The sequence below is a fragment of the Chaetodon trifascialis genome, chromosome 5 (genome assembly GCF_039877785.1).
Source record: "Chaetodon trifascialis isolate fChaTrf1 chromosome 5, fChaTrf1.hap1, whole genome shotgun sequence".
NCBI lineage: Eukaryota > Metazoa > Chordata > Actinopteri > Chaetodontiformes > Chaetodontidae > Chaetodon > Chaetodon trifascialis.
This window is the reverse complement of record NC_092060.1, coordinates 27,027,501-27,048,139: the sequence shown is the minus strand read 5'-3', so window position 1 is coordinate 27,048,139 and position 20,639 is coordinate 27,027,501. Positions and strand designations below refer to the sequence as shown.

The following is a 20,639-nucleotide window of genomic DNA, read 5'->3' as shown; positions in this document are numbered from 1 at the left end:
GATTGCAAGTTAAAGTGAAATTTTTCACGCGTGATCAGACCGAGTGAAGTCGAGCTTCACACTCCTGTTTAGACAGAGGAAACAAACTGTGGGTGTGATCACACATTCAGATGAGAAATTCAAATATTTTCCTGAGCTGTTTTATCAGATCATGTTAGTAAGTCACTGAATAATAACTGCCAACAATTCAACACTTCTTTCTGTGCTCTGGTGACAACTCACTAAAGATTGACATTGTATAATTTGGAAAGATTCGGTCATAGCAGAGGGGAAAGTTTGCCCGTTGACCTGTTTGTCCTGCTGACTGGAATCAAGACTTCACCTGCTTTGCTTTTGTTTGCTGTAGATCTGATTTTATCCAAAATAACCAGCTGGAAACTAGCTGATATCACCGTACTGCACCAGGAAAAGGCTGATTCGATCCGCGTTTGGCTGGTGGTAAATTCTCATCCTGCTCAAGGTTTTCTTTGTTTATTTGTTTTAAACTGTCCCCACTGTCTTTCTAAGTGCTTATAATTCATCAAGTGGAACTTAATTCCACATTTCTCCTTTAAACGTAACTCCTGTTAAGATCTTTGAATTCAGTCATGATGACTGTGAAAAATCAATAATCATTATAAACAAGCTGTGTCATCAGTGCTGCAGTGCCAGTGGAGAGAACCAAAAGAGGCGATCCCCCACCCACACCCTCTTCCTGCGCACTTACGGTAATATCGAGCATGCTCACTCCTCTCAATCACTGAAAATCACCTTCGTTTGGCCTCGTTCGGGCTCCACAAACGGTTCTAAAATGACAGAGGGCTTCATTTTTAAGCACATTTAGCAGAAAGTTTCAAAACAGTGTACAATGTTGTGCAATATGCCAGTTTGTGTATGAGTTGCATGCAAACTTTCAACCTCGCACCCACTCGCCCTGGAAATGCAAACTGCTCACAGAGGGGAGACCGCAGTGTCGGAAATCATACTACTGCAAGTGGGAGTAGGAAGTAAACTTCAAAATGAATAAATCTAAACAAATCTGCCTGACAGTTTGATGGTCACTGTACAGCAGGAGGGCAGATTTTGACCTCACTTTGACTGCAGAGAGACGACTAATACTTCTTTCAAATCACACACGAGCCATAACTGGACAAAATACACAGCAACAGTGCGCTTGGCAGTTTTTCAGACATGCATTTTATTTGGATGAAATGGTGCAATGGCATAATAAACAGTATGACAAACATGACATCATCACAGTACGACCAGGTGACGATTTCAAGTCAAAACAAAATAAACAAAATGATTTTGATGAGCAACAACTGAAGGCATCTGCACCGAAATACATGAGACTAAAGGAGGGACAGGTCTGTCTGAAAGGGTTACAGCACAGGTCTCAAACTCATTCCACAAAGGACCGAGTGGCTGAAGGTTTTCTTTCCAACCAAGCAGCAGCACACCAGACTTGACTCATTTCATCAGCTGATCTCAGTCTTCAGACAGCTGATTGGTCAGACTGCGTGCTTTTGATTGGCTGGAGGAAAAACCTGCAGCCACACGGCCCTTTGAGTTTGAGACGCCTGGGTTACAGTGTCACATCAGTCAATGCCGGCCTTTTGTTGAAGAGCTAAGCTGAGCTGGTCTGTCGTTTAGCATCGGGCAGGGGTGTCTCAAAGAAAAAAACCTGGAATGAAATTTTCTGACTCAATTTTCAATCCTCACTTGAAGGCAGAATGTAAACCCACTTTTTCTCTTTATTCAATAAAATTGTCTTTTGGAAATTCAAGCTTTCATTTGTCACAGTGAAAACAAAAACCTTATTCTTTCAGTCACAGTCCGAACGCTGTTTTTCTGGAAATACAGACCTCCTTTTAACAAAGGCGGTTTAAGGGTCATAGAAGTCTGAGAGGAAAACACACAGTTTATTCAAAGTTAATGGAGTACACAGTGGACAGAAGGGTGTCCTGTTCTCTACAAGCTGACAGTTCGAAAGCAGAAATGACATCACTGTCCACCTAAAACCAAAGCGTCATCTGGCTGCAGATTGAATTCAGACCCTGTGGACCTTCAGAAAAGCCAAATTTCAGTGCCACTGATCCCACACACACTTCACAGGCTGATAAATGCTGCCTGCTCACATCTCTGAGTTCAAAAAACCTTAATTTCATTCGTAAAATGTGATGGTTGCAGGTTTCCGGTTTTAGAAAATAGGCTCGTTCACTTTTTTCTTTTTTTTTTACCTCCTGACCTCCATCTGTCAGTATTCTCTCATCTGCAGCCTCACTTCAAGTCACACTTTTTGCACTGCGTTTAACACTCTGGCTGACCACAAAGCGCGACTCTCACTGTGACATGTTTTCACCCCTGACCGAGAGGTTTAGTCATCGCCAAAAACATGCCTCAGTACAGCGATGTTTCTCTGAATTTCATGGAAAAAGCTTGAACTCTCAAATGCAGATGAGGCGTATGTGACGATTCCGTTCCTCCACCATGCCTTTTTTTAGCATGTGAAGAGGCTAACACAGGGTTAAGACTTCGGTCACGACTGCATAAAACAACCTTTCTAACAAGCCAACATTCTCTAAAGGGTTTAAAGTCAGAACTAACAGCTTTTAATGTTTAAACCAACTTACGAATGCTTCATTGATCAGTAATGTGCCATTGCTGACGATGTTTGGTGTGCAAAACATCTCTCTGGCTGGTGTTTCTCCTCCTCCAGCGTGTGCCTTTTGACTTTTTAGCTAACACCTCAGTTCATCAGGGAGACCCCTCCAAGTGGTAAATCAGAATCAGATTCAGAATCAGAAATCAGAAATCAGAAATCAGAATCAGAATCAGAATCAGAATCAGAAAAAGCTTTACTGCCAAGTACGATTTTACACATACGAGGAATTTGCTTTGGTGAAGTTGGCGCATGACACATCTACTAAAAAATACTATTAAAAAGTAAAAAATATGACAATAAAAATATACATACACAAGTCAGAAACACAGTGAACAAAGGTGAAGAAGTGTATTTTAAGTGTTTTAGGTGTATTTTGGTCCAGGTGGTAAAGTGGTCAAACTGGCAACAGATGGGGCCTCCTGATAAACTGAAGAGCTAGAAAGACAAAGCAGATGTCATCCTGCAGAAGGATCGGTGGGTTTTTCACCACATGGCAACCACAAAAGCTGTTCTTGTTCATGGATTATAACTGCCCCATAAAACATTAGTAAAGCAAAGTTTAAGCTTTAATGAAGACAGATCCTTTCTGAAGAGAGAGAGTCGTACAGAAAAAGTGTCATTTTCACTGCGCTCGGTTTTTTTACATCTCCTAAACTTTATGCTTCAAAAGTTGCATGATTTGTCTTTTGGAGACATTGTGCTCATTTTGACAAAGCTGCTTAGTAAGACTTTTCTGCACACACACACACACCACACACACACACACACACACACACACACACACACACACACACACACACACACACACACACACACACACACACACACACACACACACACACACACACACACACACACACACACAGGTGGGTTACAAGAGATTCCCTGATGGCAGCCAGTGGAGGAAAATTCGTCTGAATTTGAAATCTACCTGAGGACACATTTTCCCTTCTCTACGTGCATCACAGAAGGGACTCCTGATAAGACGGGAGCCCGAGGGTGAAGCACCTCTCAGACCAGTCGAAGCCCCCACCCACCGTTTCCCTTACGCCGGCAGAGAGAGAGAGAGAGAGAAGACGAGAGGGGTTTTCTCTCTCAGTCTCACTCTCACTTCCTCCCCTCTGGCGAGCAGACAGATGTAAAGATTGTGTGTGGAGAGAACGTGTGAACCGGCATTGACACTGACAGCAGTGACTGAGCTCCTCGTGTACGTGGACGCACTGACTAACAGATGATGCCTCCTGAATTTCCAAAATGTGTAATACAGTATGAATGCACATTGGAGTCAGTGACCATCACCTCAAATATTCAGTGATATTTCCATTGAAATCTCCACTGAGTGATTAAGAAAGCCTTTCTAAGTCATGTCTCAACCTGAAGTATGAAACTTTAAGCTTTTAAAAGCTGTAAACTTCAACAAATGGTGATTTTATTTCTTTTTCTACACGTTCTCTTTCTGTTTCTCCCAGTTTAGCATTTCACATTGCACATCTGCCAGTCCAACCTGTGTGTGTGTGCAACTCTCACTGAGTCAAAAAAACAGAAAGTGGTCACAGGGTGGGCTGAGTGGGCAACAAAACACTGAAAAAAATAACCAATACATCCTTGATTTGAAAAAAACAAAACAAAAAAGTGATAATTTGCTGATCCTTTCTGACATACACTCAACTGAAAACAGCACAAAGGAAATATATTTGATGTTTTCTCTCATCAGCTTCATTTATTTTTGTAACTATATGTTTTTGTGAATCTGATGCAGCGACACTTTTCAATTGATTTGGGACAGGAGCAACTAAAGACTGCTCTGGAAACACCTGTTTGGATCGTTCCACAGGTAAACAGGCTCACTGCTAACAGGTGATAGCATCATGATTGGGTTTGAAAGGGGCGTCCTTTCAAGGATGGAGCGAGGTTCGCCACTTAGTGAACACGTGATTGGATAATGGAGATTAACACATGGACTCAGAAACGCTTCACAAAACTGTTGTCAGTGATCACAGTTTGTTTGTAAATGACTGAATTTTGTTTTTATTTACAGTTCACAGAGCGTCCCAACCTAATTCATTTTCAGATTTCAAAAGAGACCAGAGGTCACGCTGCACCAGTGTGCCAAGCTGCCAGCTAAAGCTTGATCAGCTAATATGGAGTTGATAGTTATCATTTTAAAACGTTGTTTTTCGTAGCAGTGCTCCATACAAAATAGAATTATAGATTAGAATAAAATTAGAAAGAAAGAATGAGAAGGAATATATATATATAAAGGCAATATAAAAAAACAGAATATTAATACTAAAGATATATGTAAATAAGAAATATACAACACAATAAAATAAAATGTACAGCAACAAATATATACACATATACTAAGCAGACTGTACTTCAGTCACATTTTGTAGAATATCACTGGAACTGATGTTTTCTCATAAGTGACCTTGTTATATTGAGAAATTTTGTTTTCTTGAGATAAACAGAACTTTCACAAGAAACCGAGCTTTGTTATTTTGAGAAAACAAAGTAATCCGCGATTTCCAGAAAACGGCGTTAAAAAATTACTGCAAGCACGGCTGTCAGCTGCAAGTCAAGGCGGCTGAGGTTCAGAGGCAAAGCTGTGCACTTCTTTTTAGAGTTTTATTTGAACTGGGACTCAGTGTCACAAGTATAGAATCACAAACACGACTGCTCCTCCTGTGGTTCAGTACTGTTTGAACCCAATAATGTGCTTGTTTTGCTGATTTTTTAGGAAGCAGGAGGTGATTCTGAGTGCCTGCAAACGCACGCCGGTCGTGTTTTATCATTTCACAGCCATCGTACACATCAAATGTACAAAAGAACTGTCAATGCCGTTACTGTTTGAGTCTACGCTGACATGATGCAACTGTTGGTGATCAGAGGTGAAGCCAAGACAAACCGGGAGGGGATGACCTGTGATTCCACTGATCATGTCAGCGTGAAGAACATGAATCGCTGTGACTCTGTTAACGGAGAGTTTGTGCCATCAGCTGTCGACGCTGTGCGGTTTTAAATATGTCACATCTACAACGTGTCATTTCTTATTTGTGGAGCCTGATTAATGAATCATCCTGTACATCATCACTGATTCATACATTAAGAATTATCCACGGCATGGCTGCGAGCTCCAGGGTCTGTTCTCTGCAGTCAACTCAGAGGACTACACTTACTGTTATTTCTTTCACACGTGGACTGTGCTGTGGCTTCACAACACTTTCGCTTGTCTTTGCAAGTGGACAGAGAGAGACGGTTTCTGTTCGATGAGTAACAGCGAGATGAAATGATGGAAGCCTCAGAGGCCATTCAAAAAGACGACTTCCTCCTTCACAGACAAAACATCATATCTCCTGACTTTGGTTCAACATTAATACTAAAACAGGGTTTCCTGTTGTTGCAACAGGCTCTGTGTGTTTGTGTAGGTGGCCATGATGCAGTGAATGCATTCAGGTTGCCAATACCACACCTACGAAAACTACCTATGACACGGTATATCTGCGGCTCCACTGATTCAAAATGAAAATGGGAAGTGCCGTCTTCCTGTCGTTTCCTGTCGGGTGCACTCAAACAAGTTTACGTTCACACACTCGTATCTATAGGCCCCACGCACGCGCGCCTTGACGCCACTCTCGGATCACGTAGTGGTGACTGTCAGTGGAAAAGAAAATTTCATTACTCACACACACCAGTTTCTGCAGCTTTCCAACTCTCTGCAAGTGGTTTTCCTGTGTCCTCAGGGATAAGTATAAAAAGGTAAGCGACACAACGGTCTGCATTTCCAGTAAATCTTTTGAAAACCGTCTTTTGGTGATCTGGTGCCTGCTGCTGAAACTGAGAATATGAAGCTGGTCCTGACTTGCCTCTTTGCAGTCTGCTGCTGTTTTATGGCCAGCACATCGGCGAACATCCTGCAGAGGAAAAAATTACAAGAAGTCCTGAGACAGCTGAGTGCTGTGAAAGCGAACCTGCAGGTGGGCTCCTCTGCATTTTCTTTCTCATGACTGTCTTTGTATGGTCGCACTTATCGTCACTAAATGTATTGTTGGTTTGTGTCTTGCAGCACAATGAGCAGATGCTGAATACTCCACCAAAGAACATTGAGGTAAGCCAAACCGACTTGTATCCAATAATAATTGGAAGCATGGTCACCGCCACATTTAATATTTGTGGTTGCTTACTCATTGTTGTTATTCTCCCACTTGCTGTTGTTACTAATTGTCATGTGCCGGCTACTGTAGGAGTACATCAAATGATGTGTGAAAGCTCACGGTGTCTTGGGTAAAGCCTGTGTAACCAATCAGCTGTTAAAGCTACAAACTAAAGGCTTACCAGCAGACTTAAAAAATGAATTACTGGATTATTTTTGTAATATTTGGATAATTTTTTTTTTTTTCACATTTTCTGCTAGTTAATGTAAAAAAAAAAAATAGAACAAATGCAGTGCAAAGCTGACGAGGCTAAACCTAAAACACTCTGTCACAGTTTGTGGAGTGAACTGAAATGTAAACATGTATTTTTAAGTAAATGAAGTATTTCTTGTATTGATACAGAAAACATGGAATTTACACAAAAGTACTGAAAAGTATTAATAACAATAAAAATGTGATAGTTAAACAATGTTCCAGAGAACAAACTTTCCATCATGCATTTAGTTTTTTTGGAAGCAGCGGTGTTAGAAATTAATTAGCCCTCGAAAAACACAAATCTTAATCTAAACAAACAGTTAAAACCTTATTATAACAATGACATTTAGCCTAAAAATGTACTGCTCATGTAGTTTGGTATAATTGGGCTTTATGAAGAGGAAAGCCAATATTTAGTGATTTGAATACTACTGTTGTCAAAACAATCCCACTTAATCTGAGTATGTGCACTCGACTTTAAATAAACATCTGTTAAGAGCGGCTGCATTACTTGTAAATTCAGATCAGCCCTCTTTCTTGTCAGGCCTCTTGCTCTTCGATGAGTCAAGTCAGGAGCTCGCTCTGTGTATTTTCTCACAGCTTCCGTTGCATTCTCAAGTGAAATGTGATGAGTAATCAAGCGAGAGAGCAGACAAAACCATGACACTTCCTCACGCCACCTCACAAACTCAAAACGCTCCCCGGTGCGCTGCAAGACATTTGAGTCAGTCTCTTGTTTAAAAACCGGCAAATTACAGCTTATCTCGAACCACATGATGATAAGGATCAACAGGTGGGCGTCGAGCCGCTAGTTTGCAAAATAAATTTTAATACTCCGAATGCAAATCACAACACTACAGAGCTAAAATTCCACCTGACTTTGCGGTAAGGAAGCATTAACGCAGCTGTTACTGTTTGACTGTTCAGTTCTCATCGTGAATGAGTATTGTCACTAAATCTTTAAGCAGAACACACCAATATAAAACTATGATCTGACCAAAGCCACTCGGGTTCATGAACATCACACACTGCAGCACCTAAACAGAAACAAAGTGTCTGACCTGGAAAAAACATGTCATGACATCAACACTTTCATTAAGATTTCTGGAAGGAAACAATTCAAACAAAAATGCCCGAAGCGCTTTCAGGAAAAGAAACTTTAAAATAGTGGAAACTTTATTTGGTTCAGTTTCAGTTTAAGTAAAAGAGTTGTGCATGTATCTGATTGGAAAGTCAACTGCAGTGATGAAGACATGAAACCAGAAACTGCAGCTTTCTTGGAAATGTTTTGATAGCAGTGATGGAAGGAATTTTTTTTTTCCTTCAAATTATTGTATGTATCATAAAAAAATCACCATGTAAAGACTAAAAAACGTTGCTGAATGAAACCTATGGCTGACAAAACACAACTTTTAAAGCTCTACCATCTTTTTTATGGTTTATCTGACACAGGCGTCAAAGTCATTTTCCAGTTTTCTGTAAATCAAGTACAAACCACACATGAATTAAGATTATTTTGAGGGATAATTCTTATGAAAAATTGAGCACTTTTTACTGAACTGATGTTTTCTAGCAAACAAAAGCACCAGAGGTCTTTTTCGAGAGGCCAAACCCTGACACGTCGGTGTGGTGTTTTTCATTATGTCTTTTTCATTATGTATCAGGACTGCTGCTGTCTGTCAGCACTGCACTGCTTCCGGACCACACTGCAGGTGCAATTCAACATCACAGAAAGGAATCGAAGCAAACTTTACAGGAGCCTCAATCATAACATTACTGTAAGTAAACGGGAGGGGGGGTTATTTAAACAACGTATCTGACAGCACATCTCAAGTACAATGTTTGCAGTACGACACATTTCTAAAACTAACAGGTGTATTTTTTTTATCCATTTCAGGAGAAAGGCCTGGACTTCTGCAACTCAGGAAATGTTAGGGTAAGAGAACATGTCAATATTTTCTCCACACCTCCCTCTGCTTTCGCTCATGTACGTGTGACGCGTTACACTCGCAGCAGATGCTGAGCAGCGAGTTAAATTCTCTTGTGTTTGCCTGTTTCCCTGTAGCCCACCTGCCAGGACTGCGACTCCCATCCAAAGGAAAATGCGAGCGAGTTTTTCAACAGACTGGAGTCTCTTATTCAAAGGGTGAGAGTTTTTCCTTCTTGTTTTGTTGTAGCATAAAGCATTGTTGTGGCTGAAACTCTACAGCACTGCTTGTCATGAACGCTGTAAAGACGTGAATACATGAAACAAAGACTGAATTCAACATCATTTTTTTCTCCCCTCTTCAGGCCATAGACAGACTGAGCATGAACTGAGAAGAGGCGAAGATCTATTTGTGACCAAGGATTGAATGTAGAGAAGACACTACACTGACAAGACTGAATATTTAATTATACTTATTTAATATTTATTTAGACAGTGGTGGCGAGCCGCCCAAGCTATGTTTTCTCAGGAAAGCTGCTTTGCTGCCACCCAGTGGACTCAGCAGTTCTGATTTTCTTCTTTTTCACTGACAGTGAAAGTTAATTTATTGTAGTTATTGTAGTTCTCAAAGAATATAAAGTGTATGATGACATTTATACTGTGTATGACGCGCCTTAGCACAGGAATTATTTTACTGAAGTAACTGTACCATTTGAAAATATTAAATTGATTTCAAGACACAGGTTTGGTGTGCTGGGTTTATTTGTAGGACAACATAAAAGCGTCCGGCAGGGATGGATATTTAAAGTTCTTATGGACTGGCAGAGGCACATCATAAAAGTCGTAATAATGATGTTAAAAACCTCCAAACTCCACCTCATGAACCACTACTATCCAACAATTTGCTTTCATTTTACTGCTACACATTTTTTTCATTGAGAGTAAAGCAACAAGCTGAGATGAGCGCTGACAGTCACTGCTTCATTTTTCATCTATTTATTTACTTGTTTTTACATGTGTGATCACATGATTTGCATCACAAACAAGTCCTGATGTGTTTCTTTACTCTTTCCTTGAGCATGTCACAGTTAAAGCAAACATTTACATAAAACTGAATTTGTTATTGGATATTTGGCCACATGGTCTCTAGACCAGAAGAAAGAGCAGAGAAAGACGGTTTTATGCTAAATTAAATCAGAACACACGCTGTTCTCCCTTTTCAACAGTAGGTGGCAATATGAATCCTTCCAGCTGATAATGGACACATGTCATGAGAGCAAACTTGTATATATGCTCAAGTTTCTAACAACGTTTTGTTTTTACATGGTTGTATTTTTAAGATTTAAAACCATTTATGGGGTTACCGCCAAGCTATGTGCTTGACTAAAGCAAATACTCAGACCTGAATAAGTTGTTTTCTTTGTTTTAATCATTTTATTGTAGCATATGCTGTATTTCTAATGGAAATAATACCACTGTTGATTAACCTCTCTTGGGGAAGTTAAAAGCCTGTGCCCCTAAAACTGCAACGCATGTCACCAGACTCATTTTTATAGCTTGTCTTGTATGTGAATCTTTCACTGTTTGATCTCCTTCTTAGGATTTACTCACTTTCTTCGTTTCCTGTCACAGTATATCCATAAAATTGTCTTCACGGATTCGTCCAATGGGCTCCCCTTTCAGAGGGTTTGGGATTTTAAAAGCAGCACTGACTGATTGCAGATCCTCGGCACAGCAGCAGCACCAAAGTCAAATGTGAAATCTCTCAACATGGTAAAGAGAACAAAGCTCTCCTGATTCAAGAGCCCCCCCCCCAAAAATTGCTGTTGATAGCACTTGATCGGTAGATGACTTTTCATGTGAAAACATGAAAGTCTGAGAGAGGATGTTTGAAGTCAAACTGTAAATTTCCCTTACCCACCACCAGAGGGCGCCAATTTGGACGCAGGTTTCAGGCAGTGTGATGTGCATGGTATCAGTACATGAGCTCGGCAGTAACTAGAAAACAATATTTCACTCCAACTTTTGCTGTTTCTCTCTTCTTCTTCAGTCTTACTGTTGAATCTTACTTCATATCCTACTTGTTGTATTTGGGCATTTAGAAAAACTACCTGGGTGAGAAAACTACCACAAAAACTCCTTCACACTACTCTCACAATGACAGGTGCAGACATGTTTTTTAAGCAGGTGTCCCATCGACAAACACCACTACTGTGGACTTCCCAGATGACAAAGGGGATTTCAGCAACACCAACAAACTCACCAAATTTGACCAAGACGTATTTCACACCTGAGAACAAAGGTTTTTGCTGCACTGGAGCCTGCGTTGATTTAACCCACCAGATGAACCGTTTGAACTGAAGCAAAACAAACATAAGAGGAAAATGCATAATGTCAATTTTCTTTTGTCCTTCAAACACACTTGTTTCTTTGCTCTTTCTCTTCTGTAATGGCTATTTCACAGCCTATGTGAGCCTTGACAAACCTTTCTGGACAGACTGTGCTGAATTTCCTGTCTTTCAGTGTTACAATGTGACTGGTAACATTTCATGTGAGGTTTAAAAAATGGTTCACATTTTCAAGGAACCCGAGTTGATTATCACCTTCAACTACAATGTGCAACAAATGTGTGGGAAGGCTTAAATATGAGCTGAGGGGCAGCCATCTTCATGAAAAATACTTCGAGAGAGGGCTTCGGAAACTTCAAAAGTGGGAATTTCTCAACTCATTGGTGTTAAACTGCTCACTGATCTTGGTTAACACATTTTTCCCCTCTGTGAAAAAAATCTGTATTTGTTATGTTTTTCTGAACTTTTTTCCAAGTTTTTGATCTGACTGAGATCAAGATCTCTTTCGCAGGAGAGATCTGAGTACAAAGAAAAACAACCACACAAACAAAAGCACACGTATACAAAGAACACAGAGAGTGTGTGACTGGAGTTAAACAGTCCTGAGATCTGATTTTATGAGCAGTGGTTTTAAATTCAGGAAGAGAAATGACACTGAGGCAGCTCTGGCAAGAGACCTTTAGAAATAAAAAGGACAGAATGTCATTCTCTTATTGCCAGTGAAGAGCAGCCTACTTATTCATGCAGTGCAGAGTAATGAGTACGACATCTATCTCTCGCAATGAAACAAACTGCACAATGATAAACTGCACTGATTTGTTTCAGGTAGAGCAAGCAGAATGAAATAACGAATATCTCCATAGCTGAACACAGACACGATGCTTGTCCGTACACTTTCCTCTTTTCAAGGCAGGAACACACTTTATTCCCATTTACACTACTCACAAAAAGTTAGGGATATTTGGCTTTTGGGTGAAATTTCAGGATGAACCTAAAATGCACTACAACCTTTACAGGTGAACTTAAGCTGACCTTCTCTAAACTTTTGAATGCACATGTCCAACTGTTCAATGTTTTAGTACTTTTTGCACAACTTGCTGTTCTTTAACAAGGAGCTGAACGGCAAAATTCACAACAGGTGTTTGATCCATGTATCGACCAATAAATTTCCTGGTTCAATTAGAATTGGTATTTAAACAGTCCTCTTCATCATGCTGTTCACATTTTGACATCATGAGACCATGACAATGGCTAACAATCGATCAACAGTGCCTCACCATTGCGAGGCTTCATGCAGGAACAAAAAAATATTTTATTGATCATCAGAGTCTGAAAGATGTTTTATTTTGAAAATCAGTTGTATCCGTCTGTGCCTCTGTACACATGTCAAACCGCTCGTCTCGGTCATGTCATACGGTAGTAAAAAAGTAAGCCCACAAGCTAGCAAAAATGAGTAAAAACAAACGTCTTTGGAGAGCTTCTTCGGAAGGGGAAAAGGCCAAATAAAGAGACAGAAGCCTACAACTTCCAAGAAAAAGAAAGCTGCGTTTAAGAGACAATATCAGCAGTCCAACTTAAAATGCGGGTTTGTCGCTCTCGGTGATTCTCACGAACCGAGCCCACTCTGCGTAACATGTGGCCACAGGCTCACAAATGAGGCAGTGAAGCCTTCTCGTTGAAGAGAAACAAGCGCAGGGCTCCCACTAATTACAACTACATTCAGGGTAATATTGAGTTGTATTTTTGATAATGTGTTTTTATTCGTTTCTATGCTGGTCTGACAAATTATTGCTTTTCGTGAAACTGGTCCATGGTGCAAAAAAGGTCGTGGACCACTGGCTTAGAGCACCAATCAAGTGAAATCTTCCTGTGTGTCTTCAATTCCTGCAAGAATATCAGCTTTGTGTTCAACTAAACAGGCCCAGGTTTCACACTGAGTAAGTAAATTGAATAAATTGAGACTAGACTTTCATTGTATTTCAATAAATATGCTTTTTGTGGCATTTTTGTTTGGTGGTGTGCCTTGTGATTTCTCTAATGTAAAATATGTGTCGTGGCTCAAAAAGGTTGGGAAACACTGGTCTAAATAATGTTAAAGGCACACTGGAATTGTGACATAGCTTGAGTTGAAGAGGAGCCAAATGCATAAAAGACTGTTACTTCCATAAAAATGCATGTGAGAAGTCTGTGTTGGAATGATAATATCAGTGAAGGACCCAGCACAGAGCCTTGTGGTACCCCCTTGATGTCAAGGCATGTTGTTTGAGACCATCCGTGCAGACTGCTTGTTTAAACGTAAACTAGGTAGCTATACAACGCAGATATAAGTACAGTGTGTTAAAATGTACAATGAAGCTTGAAGCTTAAGTGTAACATGCACTGAATGTGCCATGTTTACAAAAAGTTAAAAAAAAAAAAAATCAGCATAACTATGAACATGGGGATTTGAAAATACGTGAAATTTTCCAGTGCACCGCCCTGAGCCATCCCGCCAGCCTTACCACTGTCCACAAATCCCTTACATTTAGACAAGGCTACACACAATGAATCCTGAAATCACCACTAGGCAACCACTTGCTTTAAAATATCAGAGGAACAAGGATTGGGTTAACTAGTTCCTACACAATGTGACTGAAGTTAGGTGCTCAGAATCAGAAAAGTGAAATGCTGTGAACATCCCTGTATTATATAAATGAAAACACGAAAAGGCAAAGAAATTTTACTCTTAGTTTTGTATTTCTTCATAGATATGTACACAGAACTTGGTCATTATGCTTCAATTGTGATTTGGAGAGAGACTGTGGTTCTCAGAGATGATTGGTAGGAGAGGTGATTATGAAAAAGGATTGGCAAGATGGTATAAATGCAGCCATTGGGGAGCATGTTTCTTGGGCACGCTTATGCTTGGCAGATTTTTCATAGTGGCTCACAATAATTTTCACAAAAATTTGTGCGCCACATTTTACAAAAAGCATGACTTTGGGAACTCTGATATACAGTAAGTATGAGGTTTTTATTGTTGTTACTGCGAATCTACAGGATTCCACGTAACTGCCTACATACCACTGCGGCAATGAAATCTGATAGTATTTATGACCATACAAAATAACTTTTTGTTCATGCCCGAACTTAAATTCTAACTTTTTTGACACCTGAAACCTGAAGAATGAGATAATTTAGTGATAGTGAGACCAAGCAACACATACTACAATGCATGCTGCAGGTCTGAAGCGTACTGATTTTCTCTAAAAACTCGCCTTGCTTTGATCTTCAGAGAGAATGATGTGCCATGCTCTAGCACTGCAGTGTGGTATCGGCTTCTGAACAGCTGGAACCACACAGTGACGAAAACAAGCAAACCAAGCAGCTGTGTTGTACACCTGAGCAAGAGCTGTGTACCTGCTAATGTCTTCATGAGGAGACCATGATAGTGTCTCTGTGAATCACTCTTGGTGTATGTGGTAGTGCACATTCAGGCAGAGGGGTTTTCCACAGTGGCTTCAAGTGCAACTTGAAATGACATCTTTTGAGAGTCACTTGGCATATCAACCTTAGAGCTAACAACTAATCTCAACTCAACTCTGTCATTATACTCATGAATACTGTTGTGAGACAGACTTTGAAAAGCAAATCTACTCTTTAATGAGAACAAAATTTTTATCTTTCGACTATCAACACCAACTGACCCGAATTATTCAAGTTGATCCAATCAATCATCACACCTTATCAGAACTTACAACTGATTCTACAATTGTAATGTGCGTCCAGCCTTAACTCAGAACTGAGTTGACAAACACCTGCACAACCTGTGGTGGAACTGTAAGACATGGTTTTGCCCTCCATGACCACTTTGGTGTCAGCACTTACACCCAACTGCTCCAGGTGTATTAGTGAGAGATGCTATACTACTCCAAGAGTTTCTTTTCATTGTTTTTTTTAGGGCTGTCAGTTTAACGCGTTAATTAGATTAATTAATTACGCTGCAAATTAATGCGCTATAAAAATTAACGCAATTAATCATGAGTGGCAAGTCAATGCGCAAGCATTTTAAATTTGGCCCTTTGAGTGACCCGTAGGCTGCATCTTACCTGCGCCACTAGTCAAAAGCAGGGTGACAACAGACGTGGATGCGACACCGGAGAGCGAGGCAAGCCTACTTGGACCTTTGAACGGCAAGTTTATTTATAAAAAGAACAAAGACGGGACTATTAACAAGAACGCAGTGATTTGTACCTTGTGTAAAAAAGAATTTTCCTATCACCGTAGCAGCTCCAGCCTGAATTATCATTTAAACGCTAAACATGTAGTTGCTGCTAGTGCCGCTAGTGCTACTGTGAGCTCACTCCGCCAACCCACACTTGCTGAGTTAGGAAAACGAATGAGCAAAGCCACGACAGAAAAACTGACAAACTCAATTGCAAAGTGGGTTGCTGCTGATTGCAGGCCGATTTCAATCGTGGAAGACGAGGGCCTAAAAGAAGCGTTTCAGATAGCGTCATCTGACTCTATTTTCCATCTACCGTCGAGAACTACAGTGATGAAAAGAATTCACCAGCTGTAATGTGAATGTCAGTGAATTGTAATGTCCTAGAATTCAAATTCTTTATTTGGGGACCTTTAGCAGATATGAGATTAAAATGCGATTAATTAGATTAATTAATTACAAATCCTGTAATTAATTAGATTAATTTTTTTAATCGCCTGACAGCACTAGTTTTTTTCTTTATGTCAGCTGAATGTACAACTGAGACCGAATCACAGTAGAAATTCAAGCAAAACAGAATCACCCAGTACTATGCCAGACTTCTGTCATCTTTTCAGGGTGTACAATACATAAATTATCACCTGCAAGGTCTAAAAAACAAACCCAGGATCACCTCTCCAACTCAAACTGTCTAAATGGATGGTGATGAAATATTGCAGGTGGGATATATATCATTAGCAGTATCTGCAAAACAGGAAGCTTACATTCTGAATGTTTACAAGAAGTGGATGTTTACAAGAAGGGGATGAGCAGACTCTATTTCCTGAGGAGGCTCAGATATTCAATGTGCGCAGCAAGATGTTGGAGATCTTTTACCAGTCCGTTGTTGCCAGTGCACTCTTCTTTGCTGCAGTGTACTGGGAAAGCAGCATCGGGACCGGCGACACCAACAGACTGAACAAACTGATCAGGAAGGCCGGCTCCGTTATTGGTTGCAAACTGGACACTTTTGAGGAGGTGGTGGAGAGGAGGACACTGGACAGACTGCTATCCATCACGGATAACCCTGCATCCTCTTCACCACCTCGTGGACAGACAGCGGAGCTCCTTCTCCAACAGACTGCTCCAGCTCCCGCTTAAATACTTAGTTACATTGTATTTTTATTATATTATTATAATATTATATAATATGTATTATACATAATAATACATATCCCAAGATCCTTGTTCCAAAAAGAGTTACAAAGAACTGCATGATCAACTCCTTTACTGACACAAGCTTGCAGGTACCATGCACTAAACATAAAAAAATAAAAGAATTGGACAGATAAGAACTTAGAGTGATGCATAAATTACAGATGACTCAAATAAAACAAGGTAACTCAGCAAAGCCACCACCTGAGTGTGATACTACGCTGTGGTGGCCTGTGGTAACCAAGCCTCCATCTTCTCCACTGACATCACTACTATCACGGAAACCAGAGGTTTTATTTCCTTTTTTTCTTTCTTTCTGACAGGTGAACTGTAGTGAGAGGAGTGACATTTAGTTTTTGGGACATGAAGTGTGTTTTCTGGTCAGTGTGTAGTTGAAATGACATCATCCCACACAAAGCGTCATAGGAAACATGGACTTATGCAAAGACCACAAAGTGATTTCACTTTCATGAGGCATACTATTTGATTCATTGTGTCTCTCTGGTGATAGAAAAATGAGAAAAAAAGAAAAAGAGCAACCACTACTGCCAATCTTGGGACAATGAACTTAAATAAATTTATAAGTATTATTTTTTTCTACTGTCATGAGGAGACAACAGGTACAACAGTAGGATCGACTGCTTCAGGTGTGTTACTTTGTTGAAGATACTGCAGGGTAAGATAGATTCAGGAGGACCTAATTGCGGTCTCTCAGCCAAAGCCGAAATCATCACGTGTGTTTGGTCACCATTCCAATAATTTTAAGAAAAGAGTTGAATGTCTGAAGCCTCTTTTGAATCTCGTCTTGAATGACGGTGAATATCTTTGGAAACTGGAGCGTTGGTGAGAAAATACAAGAAATTTCAAGATGTGAGCTTGAGCTAAATGATTATTTCCTGGATTATCAGTTAACTGGCAGACTTAGTTTGTTGCAGCTCAGAGTTTGGAAAGCGAAATCAATGAACTGCCTTAACTGTCAATGTAGCAAACACCTATACATATAAAGCAAAGTTTGAAAACATGTAATTCAGTAGCCTTCATTTAGGTAAAGAAATACAAAATCACCCATGGAAAAGTGCAGGAACAGGTTCCCAAACATGGACAGCATGATTTACATGTCCTGTATTGTAGGTGTTGCACTTGTGGCAAAGATGACTCAGTATCTTTTTTTGAGCCATGGAGCTTGCAACAAGGGAGAAACACACACTGAGCTCGCCACAAGGAGTTCTTGACTGGTGTGCTGTTTGAGCCATTATCTCAGTTATCTTACACTATCAAAATATACCTCATGGAAGTATTATCACGTAGGAGACATCAATTGATGATAGAGCCTTATAAAGAAGTTACAGAGAGCTATTGCAACGATAAGGTGACTTCAGTCAGACAAAGTAGGAGGAAGATAGGAAAGTAAAGTTACTGGTGGGATGGTGAAAGTTTTTATGACCTGTCTCAGGTATCACATTAAATGTGATATCACAAAGAAATTATCATTAAGTTATATAACACATTTAATCCAAAGTGGTTTACAATAAAAAGGGAAAAAACTTAAACCATAACGAGAACAAAGTGATATTAGTAATAGCAATGGTAAAATAAATACACACACACACACACACACACACACACACACACACACACACACACACACACACACAAGTATGTGCGCACACAGGGAACAGTGGTGCTGTACTGAGAAAGTTCATTTATCAAAGGAATGGTATTTCACAGTGGGAGTAAACAAGCTGCATTTCCAGCTTTCTTATGATTGTTGTTCCAAACCTCAAACAAACCTGCAACTCAGAATCTCACTCAACATGCAGGCTCATTAAAAACAGGAAATCTGCACTGGGTCAAATTTGCAGATAAAAGTGAAAAGTATGGTGAATGTGGGAAGAATCTCAAGTGTGAAACTTGCCTGCCTTGTCAAATGCTGGCACTTGCACCTTAATATCAAAAACTAATGTTTAGTGTGGGCCAGGGCTTTGCAGTAAGACATGGAAACAGCAGGGATGCCCCCACAGAGCGACAAATTCCATGGATAGAAATTTCCCCACCCTCTTCACTCACGTCAAAATCCAGTCACATTCATTATTTTTGGTGACTCCTGGAGAAACCCCAAAACTGAAACTTAACCTGTGAAGCACTCTAAACTTAGCAATAGAGAATGACGGCAATGTCCAATGTCACACGGTGCAATAAGCAGAGGCTGTTAGCAGTGCTAGCTCTGGGATTCTTGTGGGGAATCCCCACAAATTGTAGGTGTAAGAGAAAGCCTTTCTTCACTCATTTCTACGGAGTGTGTGTGATGTAACACACTTGCAGCCACTCATGCTCCTGTCTAATCTTGTAATACTCTAATACTTGTTGCTTTATTACTTGTCTATGTCACTGGGATGCAAATAAATAAGGAGTAAAAAAAATGCAAAAAGAAAAAAAAAGCATTTCAGCCCAATATAATTTCAACACAAACCTTATTTGAATCATCTGTTTTTGGGTTTTTGTTGCATTTTTGAGTCTGTTGCATTTTGCCAGATCCTCTCAGATTTTGCCTTTTAGTTCTCAAAAAAAAAAAAAAAGCCCATACCATGTGATGTAGAGTTCATTCACTTGCAGTTTCTATATAACCAAATGGTTTTGGAATGCTTACTGCATGTAACTGATTTCTAATTTAACAATAAGTAAAACAGTTTGACTGCTGCTGCAGCCGAAGACAAAACCCAAAGCAAAAAAGACACGGATGTTACAGATAAGGTTGTGGTCTTGCAAGTGGTTGTTCTTCATTTTCAACAAAAAGAAATATGAACCAAGTTCTCTGAAGGAAGGAAGACAAACTTCTGTCATCTCCCATGATCCTCACTTTGACAATGATAAAAGCTCTGTAAAGCACCAGTCAATAAAGTACTGTTTACAGCAATAAACACCAACAAATTTCCTGTAGTACAGCAGTGTTCACCAAATACTGACACAAATGTAAAAAAACATATTTAACTGTAATGGGACATAACTACATATAAGTGTCATGAAAGAAACAATTTAAAAAAATCATCTCTGTTCATGTGGACAAACAGTCAAATTGTTCACTAATCACCATCAGGAAGGGTACTCTGTGCCCACCTGATTTTTTTTTTTTTTTTTTTTCACTTTGGGTTTTCACCATGCTGTTAAGGGAAAATGCTACATGATCAATAGGAAAAAATAACATGTTCCAACAAAAAAGGCACCTTTACTTGCCCACTCACTTCGTCAGCTGCACCCTATAAATCAGCAAACTGCACAAGAGGGAACCACAAGCACAGATAAACAGCCAGCTGCACATCTTCACAGGACAACTGCAATCAAGCTTTTCAGAAGTTTAACATGGAGCAGTGTTTCAGAATTGCCCTCTGGATGTTCCTTCTCACAGGATATCTTCAAGCAAAACCTATTGCCTGCTTCAACATGGACAACCTGGGCTTCGACCTTCTACATACTGTCTCATGTGTAAGTTATGTTCTGTGATGAAAGCAATGTAGTTTGACAAACATTTTAGTCTATTAAAAATGGAAATACAGTTAATTGGACAACTGACCAAGATCAGGTGTTCCACTGAAGGAATTGTTCCAACTGAAAGTGAAAAGTAAAGCTGTTCTGTTTTTTTCTCCAATTTGTTGCAGACTAACGTGACGTTCACAACTCCAACAAACGTGGAGGTAAGAGATCACCACAGAGCAGGTCTAAGTGCTCATGTGAGATATTGATGCTGTTTTTGCAGATTGCAGCAACCAACCTTTAGAATTTCTCCACAGCTGTGTTTACATCACCAGTTTTATTTCCTTTTGAGAGTGCCCTCTCAAGCATTTGGTAGCAATCCTAGTGTCAACCACTGTATCTGAGAGTAAATCTAATGATAACACCAGTACTGCAATCTGCTTTC

The 20,639-nt window shown here is 39.9% G+C and overlaps 1 protein-coding gene across 1 annotated transcript; it reads left to right on the top strand.

Moving 5' to 3' along the window:
• The first annotated feature begins 6,489 nt into the window (after window positions 1–6,489).
• il21 (interleukin 21) lies at window positions 6,490–9,425 on the top strand. Its single transcript, XM_070963285.1, has 6 exons — window positions 6,490–6,621; window positions 6,711–6,752; window positions 8,718–8,831; window positions 8,951–8,989; window positions 9,119–9,199; window positions 9,346–9,425. Exons 1-6 carry the CDS (start codon window positions 6,490–6,492, stop codon window positions 9,370–9,372), a joined length of 435 nt encoding a protein of 144 aa, XP_070819386.1. The 3' UTR covers window positions 9,373–9,425.
• The last annotated feature ends 11,214 nt before the right edge of the window (window positions 9,426–20,639 follow it).

Coding starts and splice junctions, on each gene's coding strand:
- il21 (XM_070963285.1), top strand. CDS start 6,490: ATGAAGCTGGTCCTGACTTGCCTCTTTGCAGTCTGCTGCTGTTTTATG. Junction 6,622..6,710: donor CTGTGAAAGCGAACCTGCAG/GTGGGCTCCTCT, acceptor TGTGTCTTGCAG/CACAATGAGCAGATGCTGAA. Junction 8,990..9,118: donor GCAACTCAGGAAATGTTAGG/GTAAGAGAACAT, acceptor GTTTCCCTGTAG/CCCACCTGCCAGGACTGCGA.